This window comes from Phoenix dactylifera, unplaced genomic scaffold (genome assembly GCF_009389715.1).
Source record: "Phoenix dactylifera cultivar Barhee BC4 unplaced genomic scaffold, palm_55x_up_171113_PBpolish2nd_filt_p 000589F, whole genome shotgun sequence".
NCBI classification, from domain to species: domain Eukaryota; kingdom Viridiplantae; phylum Streptophyta; class Magnoliopsida; order Arecales; family Arecaceae; genus Phoenix; species Phoenix dactylifera.
In genome coordinates, this window is record NW_024067988.1 from 12,396 (window position 1) to 29,715 (window position 17,320).

Genomic DNA, 17,320 nt, shown 5'->3' on the forward strand with positions numbered 1-17,320 from the left:
TCGAGGGTGGAGTCCCACCCCAAAAGTATATTTTTATGAATACTATGCATTATTTTTATTTTAATAAATTCAAAATATTCTACAACAACAATAATTTAGTATATATATGTATGGATGTATGTATGTATGTATGTATATGTATATTTATTTTGCAGTCCTTTTTTTTAAATCTCTACTCGACCTTGGAGGTCCTTTGCTTGTGCCCAAGACCCTATATTTCTTTCTAAGTTAAGCCAACATCACCAATATTCTCCATCTTAATGCTAGTTGACGGTCGAGACGAGTCAGCGCAATCTAACGCTTTACACAAGTCCCTATATCCCATGCTGCCATGCATACAGAAGATCTGGTACTCCTGCAATCTTTGCCTTCCAATTGACCCTAATCGCTACAATGGTCGGTCGAGATGAACCTTCTCAACCACAAGACTCCTTCTCCCACAGCATAATATATACACGGTCGCATACTCCCACCCAAAGAAATAGTTTTACTTGTAACCCATCTCGCTACCGATCCCCCCCATCCCCTCCTCTTCCTGGCTTCCCCTCTGTGTCAGAATAATCCCTACCTTATTTCCCTCACTTATTATTATCATTATTATTATTATTTTATTTTCTTTCTAATTCCTCTCAATTTTTTCAAATCGATCACGGGAGCGACACCCCCCGCCAGAAAAACTCCTCCCTCTCTTCAGATCTGATGGCTTTTCACGTCGCTTGCCCCATTACTTGGTCTTCTCCCCCTCTTTCTCGAGCTCAGTCGCGTCTCAATTCTTATCTCACTCTCTTTCTCGCTCTCTTTGGGTGGCAGCCGGAGGATTTGCTATTGCGAGCTCGGATTCCCGGCGGAGCTGCGGAGCGAGAAGGCAAGGGTTGAGTTCTTGGAGGAGGTCGAGGCGCTCGAGGAGTTCCTGCGGGATCCGTGGACAGTGAGGGCGGATGGGGGCTCCGCCGTGGCCACCGTCCAGGTGCTGGTCCCCCAGGTGGTGCCCCAGCCGGCCCCACCGCCGGGAGCGGAGGATGGGGGAGGCGGCGGCCGAGGGGAGGCCAAGCGTGCGGCGATGCAGCGGCAGGCGGTGGCCGCGTCGCTGGCGGCCGAGGATTATGTCCGGAGATTAGAGGGTGGGGGTGCTGCGGTGAGTGCGGTTCTCTCTCTTCTACCTCTTGGTTTGATTTCTGTTGGGGTTTTCGGGCTCTTGTTGTTGCTTCTATAAAAACAATGAATTTTTATTTATTTTTGTCAATTTAATCGGCTATTGGTTTGGTCATACTTCGTGATCTTGTTACCTGGAGTTCTGGTTTGAGAAATTAGGGTTTTTTCTCAAGTCTATTTTCTTGTTACCCGGAGTTGAGGTTCGAGAAACATAATTTACTGAAGCGGATATTCAAATCCAATCGTATAAAATTCTTTTTTATGATTCATGCAGAATTTCCTTAAGCATGCTATGTTGAATAACAACTTCCTTTCTGTCACTTATATTATCTTGTTCTGCTATGCACAATTTCGTACTAATGTTCGTAGGAGTATGTGTAGGAATGTGATTGACATAATTTTCTGCAATTATTATGGATATGACAGTATTTTGGACATATTTTTTAAGATCCACCAGTTTGAACGACCCTTGCTTGAATTTAAACGGTTGTGCACTAATGTTGTACCAGTGCACCACCGGTTTTATATCCAATTCAACACTTTTTTTTGTTAACTAGCTCAAAATAAAGCTTCTTTGTGTGGATGTAACAGTTCTGGTGTAGTACCTGATATCAACTCATGCAGGGTATGTGTCATGCTCATAGCCGCTTGTCAAACATTTCTAAATTTTGATGGATCCTATCTTAATACACTGAGCTTACTTAGAGGGTCTAAAGCTTGTTAGTTAAGTTTTACATGTCACTAATGGTACAAATATCATTTCCTCTCAAGCATACAAACTTCAGGCAATGTATTATTGACCTCATGCTAAGTCCAGAGTTATAGCAGATGACTTTAGCAACATTTGAGTCCATATACGCTATCAACTTAATGGGGTCCCTTGTCACATTTTGTTTGGGATACCTCGAATTGTTCAAATTGTTGGACATTTAGTTGAAATGCTCTTGATGTATCATTTTCTGTATTTCCATAACCCTAGTGATATCTGGCATTAAGTGCATGAATTAAAAAACTTTGTAAGGGAAAAAATATTACACTTTGTGCCATAAGTCTAGTTTCCAATTTGACTTGAAGTAAGAATGTAATACACTTGATAACATCATGTTTTGTGAAGTATGAACTTTAATTTTCTTTATATGTGGAAGGGCGGCTAGGACACATCTTGAGTTGTGGATACCATGCAGAATTTGATATGTCATAGACATAAGCAAATAGCTAGAACAAGCAACAGAATTTATCTGCACTGATAATTGGACGACAAGTTAGTAGCACTGCTTCTTCTGTATAGATATGAAACACTATGGAACAATGTATCACAGGAATCAGGCACTTAATAAATATATGCCTAGCGAGAAGGCCACAGCATAGAGGGGGTGCCTTTCATTTTTGATAGCATGAAAGCTGTGGCTTTGATACTTACTGTTGAAAGTTTGTTGTTTTGCTTTCTCTTATTGCGAGGGATATGTTGAAGAAAGCTTCACAAGCTTGGTTACATGCGCTGTTAACTTCACATTACTACTTATCAACATCCTTAGTGTGCATTTCCTTGCAAATTTGGTTAACTTAGAGTAAATGGCTTAACTTCTAACCCACTTTACTCCGAAATAAACTACTTCAGCTTGTAGGATGGAATAGATTTCTATAAGGTGGAATAAATCGCTCGCCGACTTTTCTAAATGTTCACTTTGTTTGTGGAAAAAAATAGTTTACTTTTTGAGTTTTTGGTGGATTAAAGTGGAACAAATGGGTTAAAGAGGCCTTTATTTCATTCAACCCTCCCTTAAACTAAATCAAATGCAGCCTTAATAAGGAAGTAATGTGAGACCCATCACCTTTAGAAGAGATGCCTGTATTCTCGCAGCTTTAATTGGCACATGCCCCAACTACTTCATGTAAATATGCTGCCAAACCGACCTATTCCACAAGGGAGCAACCTGTCTTAGCCAATCATATGAGCACCAGATGATGCCATCTGTATGCATTTGGCCCATTCATCCTTCTTACTGAAGTTTCAAGGCCTTTAATAGAACATGGTTGTGAACTATTGCAACTTCATAAGCTATCTTTCTATCTCAGATATTATCTGTAATAAGTTATTGCATCCATTTCATGCAGTGCCACATAATTTGATCTGCATTGTCCATTTGTACCTCAATATGCTTTCTTTATCAGATTAAGCGAAATCCTTCTGCCTGACTTTGCTGTCATAGTTCTGACCAAATAATATATGCCTCTGCTCACGTGGAGGTTATTTCTTTCCGTTGATCATTTTGAAGATTGATAACTAGAATGACATTGTAGAACAAGATGTGGTAGCAAAGTTGTTTATGGCTAGACAACATGCAATTTTTATGTTGGAAATTCTATTTTTCCTTTTACCTTTTGCTTATGGTTGCATATTTGAGGCATTTTCACCTAATGCTTTCTGGAAGTAATTAATTTTCTTTTTTGGTAAATAAACAGGGAGTGGTTGCTTAATGCTGACTGTTAGCAGGACTATACTTTACATTTATCTAGCTAATATTTGTTTATGTGATTTAAGAGAAAAATGCTAAACAAAGACTTCAGCGTACATGAATCTTTTATACTGCCATCCTAAACTTTGTGAAATTTTCACTCTTTTTTTCGTAACTCTTTGTTATGAAATAGTGTATGTGGTTTATGCCACCAAGTGATAATCTCTCAAAGTGATAGTTGATTCTCATGGTTGGGTGCAATCCTGACAATTTGGTCAGTTTGGATAAACATTCCATATAAGAACATGAGTGCTTTAAATATATGATTTAAAGATGGAGGCTAATACCACATGTAGAAATTTAGTAGAGAAAATTTTAGCCATACATTTGTTCAACTTTGAGGAAGTGGAAAGGATCTCCATGATGAAAGAGTCAACAATTTCATTGTGGAAATAGCACCAGCTATCATGTTCTCTTGAGGCTTCTATAAGATCTATGTCACCTTTTGAGGCAAGCTGTTGGATCATCTACATGCATGATCTTGCTGTATGGTGAGACCTCTTCCTTGATGTGGGACCACCTAGGATTGGTCTGCAATGTGTGAAAGGACCAGGGGAAAAATCCAATAAAAATATAAACAACCTAAGTTCTTTATATATTTTTATCTCTAATCATGTTAAAAAAATCACATGGGAACAATAAAAACTCAACCGCCTCTAGCATCATGAGGCATAATTTATTTGTTACCTGTAAGTGTTTCTTGAATTAGTTGCAATAAAATCTGTGAATAAGTCAGAAAAAATTATAGAATAATTTCAATTTCTTCTATGGTTGAGAATAATTCTATGAATCATATGCCCAAGGAACAAATTAGAATAATTCAAGAGTTTATAATGCATGTGCAAATGCACATGGCTACTACGAAAAAATTCTAGATTAAGAATAAATTTGAAAAAAAAAGATTTTAGCATGGAAGTGCTAATATTTCTTCCTCATAAAATTGTTTAAGATTTATTTGGTATATTAGATACTTAATGTTAATAAGCTCAAGTATATATGTATGCTATGATTGACAAGTCACTATAGTTTGGATTTTGAAGGAAATTGTATACTTATTATGTGTGGAATTGTGGGAATTTTAAGGAGTTTGTGCAGTCTAGAAATGTTAGGGTCCTTTTTAGTAGAAACTTAGATGGTCGTTAAGATAGAAATCTAATAGGTATCATTGAAATTCTGAAGTTGGGGAACATAGCCACTTTTATTTAGTGTAAGGATTAGCATTCATATAATTTTGTTACACGTGTGGGAAGTCCAACTGTTTTTGAGACACTTGACAACAGTTGTGATTTCATGCATAGCTTGAGAAAGATATCAATATCCTTAGGTGGATTTTCATTAGTTTCATTTATGTGCTCCCATGTAGAATGGGGATTAAGTCATGCTAGGTATTTTGAGTCCTTTGTTCTTTATTAGATAGTCTTTGTAATTATCAAATAGCCTAGGCGACCCTAGGCAATGGACCCTCCTGTAGCCTAGGTGATTTGATGACCAACCAAGCTAAAAAATTTGTAAAAAAAATACAAAATAATTTATAACTTCATTATTTCAGTTATTGATTAAAACTTGCATTTTTCTCACTAAACTATGGTATCCGTATCGCATGATCCGAAGATATAATGGAATAATTAACACAATAGTTTGACTCAAAGCAAAATATTTCAAAAACGAAAACAAGGCCAGATTTCTTTTTCACCAAAGGCTAGGGCAAAATAAAACAACAAAAGCGGAAAATAAAAAAAATGAAGTATAGAAGAGAGCAAAGTTATTATTTCTTCTCTTCCTTTCCTACTCATATCAAACAAAGCAAAACTTCAAAGTTTAGGATTTGAAACTTTTTTCTTCTTTTACAATAGAGATTACTATACTCTCTCTTTTATTAGTTCCTATTTACTACTAAACTACTACCAGGAAACACAAAAATTAAGTATAAATTTTAAGATAACTATTAAAAGCAAAAGTGAATTTAGTCTTTGAAATATCACCTTTCCCTCTTCTATAATAGAAATTACTATTTGTTCCCTTTTGTTAATTATGTTTGACTACTTTTGAGTAGATGCAGAAGCAAAAAAATAAACAAGAAAAATTTGCAGAAAACACAAAGTAAAGTGTCAAACATTGCTATCTTACTTCCTTGGTTGTGGAGGAAAAAACAAGAAGTCAAAAGAAGGGCATGTACTAACTGATCTTCCAGTCTACCTCGTACATAAAAGTGGTTTTCATGTTTCCATCATCACTGTCATCCTCAAGACCACCTTCCAGCACGTCTAAGAGATCATGGTCACCTTCTGGATTCTCCACATGGGCTCCCACATGCTCTTACCACTGTAAAGATTCTACAACCCACATGTTCTCCACATGGCCTCTACCATGTCCAACCATATAAACAAAATCCTAATGCAACCTTAGGATCCTTTGGCTCTGATATCACTTTGGTGTAGTGCTTGAAGTAAAGAGAGTAAGTAGACAGTAAAACAGGGGCTAAATTAGCAAGATTGAAACAGGAACAAAAATAATGGATTTTATGGTTTGTAAACCCTTAACATCTGAAACAAGAATAAGATGGTTGCTTAATTAGAGTCTAGAAGACTATGTATACTAGTGTTACAGCAGCTCTCTAATCCTAACCCTTGATGACAAATAACCCCATCTAATCTTAGCCAGCCAAACTCATTAAAGTTCACATGCTAGTCACATGACTACTTAATATCACTAGAGTCATCATTACTAACCGTACACTAAAATAAAATAACAAAATAACATATTAAAAGTAGCTAGTGAAGCAAACTTCTTGGATGCTCTCGCATCAGAGTGGGAGAGGGGAGAATCATGCTGCTAGCTTGTCGCAAGCCACACTACGACATCGTGTGAGCTTTGGATGAGAGTGGATAGGGAAGAGGAGAGGTATGGGAGCCCTTGGGATGGTAGGGGCATCGAACCTAATCGCCTCTTTATCTTCCTTTTTTTCTCTTTGTGGTTTGACGTGACCCAATCCGAGTTAGATGCACTAGCATTTGGTTTGATTTGTAGTCCACTAGGCTAGGCTAGGCTAGGCGACTGCTTAGCATAACTAAGCAGCCCAGGTAGGCACCCATAACACTAGATGAGTGCCCATGCTTTGAGCCATCTTGGTGGGCCTTGCCTAGGGAATCTAGTATTAGATGTATGCCCTAGAAACTAATCTAGCTGATACATTATTAATTCTGGAACATAGTTTTGTACTTGACTTTATTATTATTAAATAATAAATGGGCATCTTTTTCATTCATATTGTGTATGTGTCTATGAATCGTCAAAGGAATTAATAAGATAATGCATATTCTCAAGAGTTGAGAATTTGAGCCATGTGTCATTGGTGATTAATTTCTAAATGCTTTTGATCAATAGATCATCACGAAGACGGTGATTGATCCGATGAGATTAGTGCACATATCACTTTTCTTATGGGTGGACGAGTCTCGAGTCCACAGTGTAGGGACACTGAAGTGATAGTGTAGGTGCTTATTAGAGAACAAGGGTACTGAGCGTGACCAAAGCAAGAAGACACTTGGTTGTCTATCCACTCGTCAGTGAATTACTTGATGTTGCAGTAGTGTGACTAGTTCTTTGACCTGCAGTGCTTCGGCTATTCACAGTAAGATTGTTGTAGTTTGACTGCACGTATACATGGTCTCTAGCCATACAGATCCTTGTAGTATAGATTGGTTGCGGTAGGTTTACTGTAGAAGTAGGGTATGCATCTACATGGAATCTATCGATCTTGGTAGATAAGGAGTGATCCTATATGATTTATAAGACTGAGTTCGTAAGACCTCGGCCGGGGCAGTATGTACAGTGGAAAAGAAGTTTTCTTTTCTCGAACTTAAGTCGAATAAATTTTAACATATGACAGACGATGGGGTTTGACGAGTTATCCATGGCCTCCGTCTTGTAGGGATCCACGATAGAAGGACTGTATCATACGATAACTATACCTAGAGGTTCATTATTCCATTCTGCTGGATTGCCACTACATGCTGCTAGGTGTCACTGGTGGATGGTGAGACTCACATGGACTATCTTTATGGTCGATGATCCCTGATCCCTGGTGAGTTGAGTTGGAATTTTTTCAATCCATTGAAAGGAGTTTTCAATGATATTGTGATAGAGATCGCAATATATCTCACTACCAGATAGAATATAACCTATGGGGTTACACATATTAGAGGTATTGACCGATCCGATGGTTGAATTGTGATTTGGAATTTCAAATAGTTCATAATTATCAATTTGATTGATAATTGGTGTAATCCGCTAAGAGTTAGTGAGTTGAATAAGAAATAATTGCAATTAGATTGCAATTTAATTGAATCAATTGGATTTAATTAATTGGGCCTGATCTTATTTAATTAGAGTCCTACTTGGAGTAGGACTCCTAGAATCCTAATTAGATTAGAATTTCAAATTAAATTAGAGTCCTACTTGGAGTAGGATTCGTAAAGTCTTAATTAGATTAGGACTAAAATTATATGAGTCCTAATTAAATTAGGATTCTTTAAGTCCTAATTAATTTTGATCTAATAAATTAAGATGACTCCTAATTGGATTAGGATTGAAAAGTTCAATTGAGTCATGATTGAATTGGATCTTAATTGGATTAGGACTCTTATGAATAAGTCCAATTTGGTTCATAATTTGGTTGAGATCTAATTAGATTAGGACTCACTTATGAGAGAGCCACCTAATCCCTTTTGGAAAGGGATGATTGCACACAAGAGGAGGGGCGCCCGTCCTCTCCTTATTTCTTTGTGCAGCACAAAGAGGGGCGTACGCCCCTTTTGGAGATAAGTTTGGAGCTCCTAAATTTTAGGAGCTCCACACGCCTAATCAAAAGAGGGAATAAGGGGGTAGAACGTGGAGCCCTAGGGACTCTTCTTTTCAGCCGTGAAGCCCTCCTCTCTTCCCTCTTATAGCTGCAAGCAATAAGGGCTCGTTTGGTTCGCGGGAAAAGAAGGGGGGAAAGTGTGGTCAACGGAAAAGTAATGAGATGCCTCTTGTTTGGTTGGAGTTTTCAAAGGAGAGAGATGGAAAAGTTGTATTCCCATTGGAATATGATTCCCACGGGAATATGATTTCCACGGGAATATGATTTCCACATTTCATGGGAAAGTCTTTCCCATGAGAAACATGGGAAAGTTACTTTCCCATGAGGCGGAAATCACTCCATTTTTACTTTTTTCCAAAAAGGCCATTCAACATTAAAAAAGCATTAAAGAGGCATTAAAGACCTAATTTTTATTAAGGGCATAGGAATTATACATAACTTTCATAGGAAAGTGGATGGCCAACCAAACATAAGCACTTTGGAAATTTGTTACTTTCCCTTGGTCAACCAAACATGCCAAAAGTACTTTCCTAGGCATCCTCTTCTTAGGAATTTATTTTCCAGGAATCATATTCCTAGGAGGGAAAATGCTTCCCGCGAACCAAACGAGCCCTAAGAAAAAAAAAGGGTGGCGTGTGGCTCCAATCCACTCTTCGTTCTTCCATCAAAATAAAAGGCAGCAAGCGTGCTTCTTTTTGATCCTTCCCTCTCCTCTTCTTCTTCCTCAAGAGAGAGCAATCAAGGTGTTGGTTGCTGCAAGGAGAAAGGATTTCAGCCATCAAAAGTAATCTCTGCAAGGGAGCTAGCACCTCGGGGAGTTTCAAAAGCTTTGATTGGTCCTCTGCCTCGTGTGGATACCCGTAGAGGCCGGACGCGTGTGCGGCTTTAAGCGAACCTTCAACAAATACCACGATCATCAGTTTGCGGTGATCATCTACCCGCACAAGGTGAAGATATGATCTTCCTAATCTTATAAAAATATTTTAATCCTAATCTATTTACGAACATCGGTTTTACAATCAAGATTCTGCTTTTGCTGCATGGACATATCTCAGATTCATGCTTATGCAATTCTTAATTTAACTAGTGCTTATTTATTTGCTATCTCTGATTTGTATTTCAACCACTTTGTATGAGGTGATCGTGCCCAATTATTCTTTGCCAATTATAACTCTTTGCTTGTTTTGGTGAATTATAATTCTTTGCTTTGACGACCATTTTTACATGGCTAAGCTTGCTTTACTTTCTAGAAAGGTTGTAGATTCCCAATCTCGGAGATATCTCAGCGGCTCCAAGTAGTTTGAATTGTGTTATGGTGACATCAAACACTTGGCTGCCCATCGTGTTTAGTTTTCTTTGTCAGTTTGGTGAAATGTTAAGCTTACTAAAATTCTGTTGGTTTTTGATTTTATACTTTTATCTTTTCCCCTCAATCTTTTATTGTTAAGAAATATTGTGTAACAAACCAAAAATAAAAAGAAATATTTGTTCATGGAGAAGTATATGAGTATGCTTCTTTTCTCTCTCAGGAGGCACCAGGAGAGGTAGCTAGTCATCTTGCTATAGAAGATCAAAACTTTTCCACTGTCAAGGTTATGTGCAGAATATGCTTTTCAGGAGAAAATGACAGCAGTGTAGGAGCTATGAAGATGCTCTCATGCAAAATCTGCAGCAAGAAATACCATAGGAGCTGCTTGAAACGTTGGGCTGAACATAGAGGTTTCTGTTTCTAGACTTCAAAACTGGCAACTTGTTTTGATACTTCCATCGATAAACTTGTTCTCTTTGCAGATCTTTTTCATTGGAGTTCATGGGCTTGCCCGTCTTGCCGCATTTGTGAGGTTAGTATTTTTCCTTCCCAAATTAAGGAACACCAAGCTGTCCTTCCGAACAAAATTGTATATAGTTATACATTTGTGCCTTGTTCAATCCTTTTTACATAATTTATATTTGGTAGACGTCACTTTGAAATGAGTCTTAAGCAGATATATAGATATTGGATTCAAGCTGGCTTTTCATATTTACTTTTGATTGTCTTAAAGGGCACATCTTACCAATATGTTAAGAATCTGGATGCAGCTTATTCCCGCCTGTCAAAATATGGGAGAGACAGTATTTGTAGATGCTATGTCTCTAGGCCCATCGATCATGTAATTACAAACTCATGTTTGTCGAATGGTTAGGTCACTGCCTAGAGTGTCTGATTTTAGCAAGGATTTGATTGCATGAAAGTTGATTTGGAATCTGCTAATCATGCAAATGGTTTGCCAAGGTGTTTTGTCTTTCCTTTCTACCATGGAAAACTTTGTGATACGACGTAATCACAAATACTATTTTGTGTAGAAAGTTCAAGAGTTAAGCATTTACTAATTAGGAAATCATGGTCATTAAAGTCAATAAAGTTGTAGTTGAAGAGTCAGGAGGCTTTTTTTTTCCTTAAAAAACTTAAATTTTAGTCTTTAAATATTTGTTGCAGGCCATGATGAAAGACTAGGAAACATAATATGAGTTTTTTTCTTTTATATTTCTCTCTCTCTCTCTCTCTCTCTCTCTCTAGCCCACACGATTTAACCAACCCCATCTTCATTTTCTAATCTTTTTTATTTCCTATTTTAGACTCTACCTGGATTCTCTACCTTTCTCCTTTTTTGATCCCTTCTGCTCTCTTTCTCCACTTTCAATCTTTAAATACCCCTCTCATTCTCGTTATATGATGCTTTGAACCTATAATCACTTATGCAATATTTGGTTGAGTAAATTTGAAAGCTCAAGAAACTGTTTTGATATGATGTTGGAGCTTTAGATGCTCAAATTTGGTAATTGCATTGGCAGAAGAAAAAGTAAAAACAAACCTTAGAACCTTGACTTTATTACTTGCAAAGTCCCAAACCATCAAATATTGAATTCAAAAAATGACTTTTTTGTTTTCATAAGATTCTTTATTTGGATTAACAAGATTACTACTGGAGTTAACTTTCAAGTGGATTTTGTATAAATTTCTACATTTTTTGGCGCACTTATTGCTGCTAATTGTACTTTCCTAATATTCTTCTAGAGATATTCATTGAGAGGCATGAAGAGAAGCAGTCAAAACCACATCAAACATTTGTATTTAGGGTCATTAGTTAAAAATCTCTGTGGGGTTTTGGTTGTCTGGGTTTCTTCTTTTTGCATGTGTGTTCATAACTGATGGGCCTTAATCTCATATTACATCAGGATTCCTGCCATTTTTCTTTTTTGTTTTTTCTGTGTCTAGGATTGTGTCCAAGGTCAAAAGAGAAAGTGGTGATTGTTGCAAAATTTAGTGAAGGTCCTTGAGGAAAGTTTAGTGGCATCTTTAACTTTGAAAATTTGGTGAATTTTGGAATATGTGCCTTAGGAGGTGTTGAAAACCATCTTTAGCAAGATCCTTAAGAGGGTTTGGAGTATTGTTGAAGTGGTCAATTGATTAGCTTTGCATTCAGTACTACCAACCCGAAACTGCATGTTAATCTTGTTAGTCTAGGGGTTAATCCAAGCTTCAATTGATTTTTATGCCTATTCCCTTTTTTGAGTTATAGTTGAAGTTCCATTAAGTTGTACAATGCTAGATTTTTCCTTGTTGCAATCATTTTGCATAATGAATGCTGCGCATTTGAGGGTACCAACAGGCTAAGTTGGTAAAGTTATTGGGTGCTGGATACTAATGACCTGGGTTTGGTCCTGTCCTCACCCTGGTCACGGCTTCCACCAATGCTGGTTCTCCAACAAAAGAAAAAAAGGCTGCCATGTGTTTGGAAAATAAAATACAGCCCAATGGCAAGAAATGTTCCATTTGGTACCCTGTTAACCATCCTACTTGGTAGGATTTTTATAGTGTTGTTTGTGGATTGCTCATGATACCTGCCTATGCCGCATGCTAAACAAGCTTATGTATGTGGTTTCTATCAATTTGCTTGGCTTTGTCGTATATCTCCTTTTCTGTGATCCAACAATGACCTCAACTGTAAGTAGCTGTTTTGTTCAAATCAGGTTTGTCGAAGAACAGGTGATCCCAATAAGTTAATGTTTTGTAAAAGGTGTGATGGTGCTTACCATTGCTATTGTCAGCAGCCTCCACATAAGGTATGCATTATTGTTAGTCTTCATCCAATATAAGCCTGTTTAAGATATCAACTAGGCAATTTACTTTGCAGAATGTTAGTCATGGACCATACTTGTGTCCAAAACATACAAGGTGTCACAGCTGTGGGTCCACTGTCCCTGGAAGTGGTCTTAGCACAAGGTACTGGATGTCACTGACTTTAACCCTTTCATATATGGTCGACATTTTGTGCTGTGTTGAGTTATGGAATCATGGTAGTGTAGATTTCTTCATTTCAACTACTCCAAACCTCAGTAACACAAAATCTATATATTATTGGAATGCCTTTATTCATAATTTGACATGATATGGTGTTGGTTTGCAGGTGGTTTTTAGGGTATACCTGCTGTGATGCTTGCGGAAGATTATTTGTGAAAGGAAACTATTGTCCAGTTTGCTTAAAGGTATTTGTTTGTCCAAGATGTCTTTTTTTCCTCTCGAAAAGATGGTTGGTTATATGTTATTGAAGAATATTATATATGAACCAATAAATTGTAATTGGGCCAGCCTCTGGTTGGAGCCTACCATAGGTCAGTGTTTTCACTGACCATGGACACAATTTTGTACAACGTTATTCCACCTTGTGGCATACTCTGAACAAGATTAAGAAAGTGGAGAAGCCATGATTGCCAAGGCATCTTCATACAAAATAATATTAAGGATTGCATGATAATCATTTCGTTGATTAGCTGTTTAATTGTTTGAAGATTTTTTTTGTTTGATTTCGAAAAGGAAAAAGATTATAAGTATGAAGTGAAAATATGACAAAACCATATGAACTGTGACTTGGGCTGGTGTTGGTTTTTCTTGAGTACAGTATCCAGGTAAGTTGCTTTGCTAAAGAGTAGGACGTAAGAATTGTGAAGTGAGTGTTGGTGTGGATGCAAGAATTTGAGGTAGTATAGCATCATGAGTAGAAAGTTATGTCTAGTAAGGACTTATCTCAGAGATCTGTTAGTTATGTCCATTCAAATTCCCTAAAAATAATGTTGTAGATTAAGTCCATCATGGAGATTGGCCCCCTATGCACCTCACGATCCAAGAGCTTAATGAGAGGCTATGTCTTAGCTAAGTCAAGGTACATAGGCACTGCATGATAATCTCCTTTTGACATTCAGAGAGAGTTAATATGCACCCCAAGTTTTCAAAATGTTAACATTGAGGAACTTTTGAAGTGTACCTTTCCGCCTCCTGCTTGAGTACCTCCAACCTTCCTACTATCATTTTTTCCCCTTTAGAGATACCTTGTTACAAAACTTAGTTTCCTTTGAGGCTATTAATAGCCTTCACACATTCCCAATCCCTCCCCCACCAAAAAAAAGGAAAAGAAAAAAAAGACTTTGTTGATGGTTGCTTCACCTTGCTCCATGCGAATTATTTGCTCCAAGTTGCTAGCTATTGCTGATGAATCATAGGTAATGTTGCCAGTCCAATAAAAAGAAATTAATATATGGGAGGGAAAGAGGAGGTTGAGAAGAAAGAAGAGATATAAGAAAGAGAAAAGAGGAGAGAACGAGAGCTGGTATGAGAGACATGTGAGAGGAAAGATGCCACATGGTCGTGCCAGGTCACGCTGCAATTACTTTATTAAGGGAAAAGTCGTAATCTACAAATTGAGAATCATATTATACGTGGGGGTGTGATAATCCCATTGTTGGTAATCTTTTCCTGAACAAAGTCATAATCTACTTTTCTATCTCAATATGTTTGTTTATTTCATGAAACATTGGATTACTAACAACACATATAGCTGCATGATTGTCACATAAGAGAGGAGTAGGTTGAGAAACAAAAGTTCTACTTCCAATTAATAGAGTTTAGAGCTGTATTAATTCATAGTTCACACATATCATTAATTTGATAGCTTTGTACTTTGTGTCTGCACTAGATCTGGCGACCATATATTTTTCCTTTTCACTTTTCCAATTGACCAAATACTCCGACCCACTCTGAAAAAAAGAAACGAAACACAATATCCATGAGGTAAATCTTTATTAGAGGGAGAACTAGCTCAATTAGCATCTATATATCCTCAAGTCATCAAGGCTCCATGTTGTACTATACAATCCTGAGGCTGCACCCCTTTAACATATCACAAAATCCATTACACATATCCAGAAGAGGAGTGCAAACATTATGCATAAAATCAACTAAGCACACCTACAATATGAGTAATATCAGGTCTAATAATATTATAGTAGTCAAGTGTATCGACCATCCAACCAGCCATCAATAAATTTTTGGATAAGTTAGGTGCTCTTCTTGATCAGCTTATAACTTTAAGCTTTACATTGTAGGTACCTTTTGAGTTTGCGCAACAATGAAGCACTTTGTCCTTAATAACATCAAGGTCATTTTTTTTCTTTTCTTATTTTGGGTGAAAGAACCACTTGTTTTCTTGAATGGGCTACTCACTTAGTAAATTGTAGCGAAGCTATCCCAAATATTTGATCTCAAATTTCTTATGCATGAATTGTTTCAAAACATCTATCTCCACTAGATCATCTCTAGGGACAACAAGATCATCAACGTAAAGAACAACATCAATTGTACCACGATGTGTGTTCTTAATAAATAGCAAGTAATCAGCTTCATCTTATTGGTACCCAAAGTGAAAAAGAGCATGGCTGAACTTATAAACCAAGTATGGGATTGCTTCAATTCATAATGAAACTCCTCAACTGAAAAACAAGTCTGATGCCGTTAGATGGAGGTAATTCTAGGGTTGGATCCACTTAAACCTTTTAATGCAAATCTCATGCAACTAAGGCTGCAAGTGGGTCAGGCTGGATCAGGGATGTACACAACCTCTGAAATATTACATAGATACGTGATACAGATATGATACAATAAGCATATGCCAATATGGGAAATCTTGAAACAGTAGGATACTATATAGCTAGAATACATCAAGAAATATATGCGTATATATTATATATATGCATATAATATATATGTGTGTGTATATATATATATATGTCATAAATAAAGCATTCATGAAGCATAATAGGCTATCAAAAAAATGTAGCCCATACTTTATATGGTATCATTAACTTTTACAAGTTCATTGTTAGTCATTATTCCATGTTATTATAATCCATACTTTATATTTTAATGTTAATATCAATAGACTACAAAATTGTTCCTCCCCCTCATTTTTGGAGGTATTGGAGAAGTTTCTAAAGTGTATTGGGGAAGTATTGAGTATTTTCTGAATTTCGAAAAATAGAATACCTAACAGGTGTCACAAAGGTACTCAAACAGTATCCGACATGAATAGGATATGGACATGGCATATGATTTGAATTATCAGCACTTTTTAGGGCACAATTCAAACCCAACCCATATTTGAATTGGATAAAAAATTGAAGGCAAACCTAATCCATTTCCCTTTGAGTTGGATCATATTGGATTTAATTTTAATTTTATCAATCCATCAGTTTTTTGGGGTCAAATCAGTTCAAAAATAATCCAACCAAAAGTCATGATAAATATGTATAAATTTATTACCTTAAATATATTATGCAATAAAATAATAGTAAGAAATATGTAAACACTATCAAAACATATTCTAGAATCTACGTTGAATTTAATTGATAATTACACATGATTATGATCAACAACATAAAATATTGAGAAATTATATCATGAGAAGAAGACTCATCTCTTATATTCAAGGAGGGCTATTTGAAATATATAGTATATTGGTTTTGAATTGGTTTGGATCAGTTCAGGTTTGGATTCGGAACTCAAGGATCCAAGTTTAGTTCATATATGAAACAGATCATGTTTTCGAATCCGAGCCTAATTCAAGTAACTTCTGTTCAGGTTGGGCCACATTAATTTCGGACTAGTTTCCACATCGGGAGTAAGTCAACCCAATCCACTTGCAACCCTAGATGCAAACAGAGGATCAAAAAGGAGTATTGGAGCAAACCCATCTGTCCAGTCCTTGTTGGTCAAATAACAGTCAATATTATGTATAAATAATTTGGAGGGCCTTTAGTTAGTTTATGTTGTTAGTTTAGTTAGCACAGGGCTTAAAAGTAGGAGAAAAAGAACCAAATGATATCAAGTGCTAATAGTATGGGAATCACATATTCTCTTATGATTTCAAAGAGCAACTTGCAACTCATCATTAATAATAGGAATAGATATAGTGACAATACCTGCAAAAGGGTCTCTAGGTGAGTAAGTTGATTGATTAGGATGAACTTTTCAGGAGATCTTTTTCTTCTTTCATCTGATTTCTACATTTGTTTAAGGAGATTTCTTGATGGAATTCATGTCTAGAGGCTTGTCAGCAGTTTAAGGAAAAATGTAAGAGAACCAGGTGACTTCATTGTTTGAAGGATGAATTATAAGAGAACCAGGTGACTTCATTGTTTGAAGGATGAATTATATCCTCAAGAAAGAAACTCTCTTTAAAGTAGTGCAACATATCTTCATCAAGGTAACATCCAGAGAGGTATACCATTAGAGATTGGGTGATTACGTCATCCCATTCAAGGATGAGAATGTCATAAGAAAATACATTAGGACGGCATAGTATGTTATTTTTGTCTAGGACTTATATTATGCACAAAACAGAAACAATGAAAGACCCTAGACACTCAGGAAAAATGAGATCTTGTGGACATAAACACTTGAATGAGACTCTTTTTATCT

At 36.7% G+C, this 17,320-nt stretch overlaps 1 protein-coding gene across 2 annotated transcripts in view; it reads left to right on the forward strand.

Annotated features, from left to right (window-relative positions):
- The first annotated feature begins 475 nt into the window (after positions 1–475).
- The window catches only part of LOC103715735, a 35,719-nt gene continuing 18,874 nt past the window's right edge, over positions 476–17,320 (forward strand). The window contains exons 1-7 of one of the 2 annotated variants that reach the window (XM_008803472.4): positions 476–731; positions 811–1,135; positions 10,059–10,248; positions 10,321–10,370; positions 12,541–12,633; positions 12,705–12,793; positions 12,978–13,056. In XM_008803472.4, coding sequence (XP_008801694.2) covers positions 700–731; positions 811–1,135; positions 10,059–10,248; positions 10,321–10,370; positions 12,541–12,633; positions 12,705–12,793; positions 12,978–13,056 — 858 coding nt within the window. In that variant the 5' untranslated portion in view covers positions 476–699. The remainder of the gene's footprint in view (positions 732–810; positions 1,136–10,058; positions 10,249–10,320; positions 10,371–12,540; positions 12,634–12,704; positions 12,794–12,977; positions 13,057–17,320) is intronic. The other variant, XM_008803471.4, reaches the window with a different exon arrangement.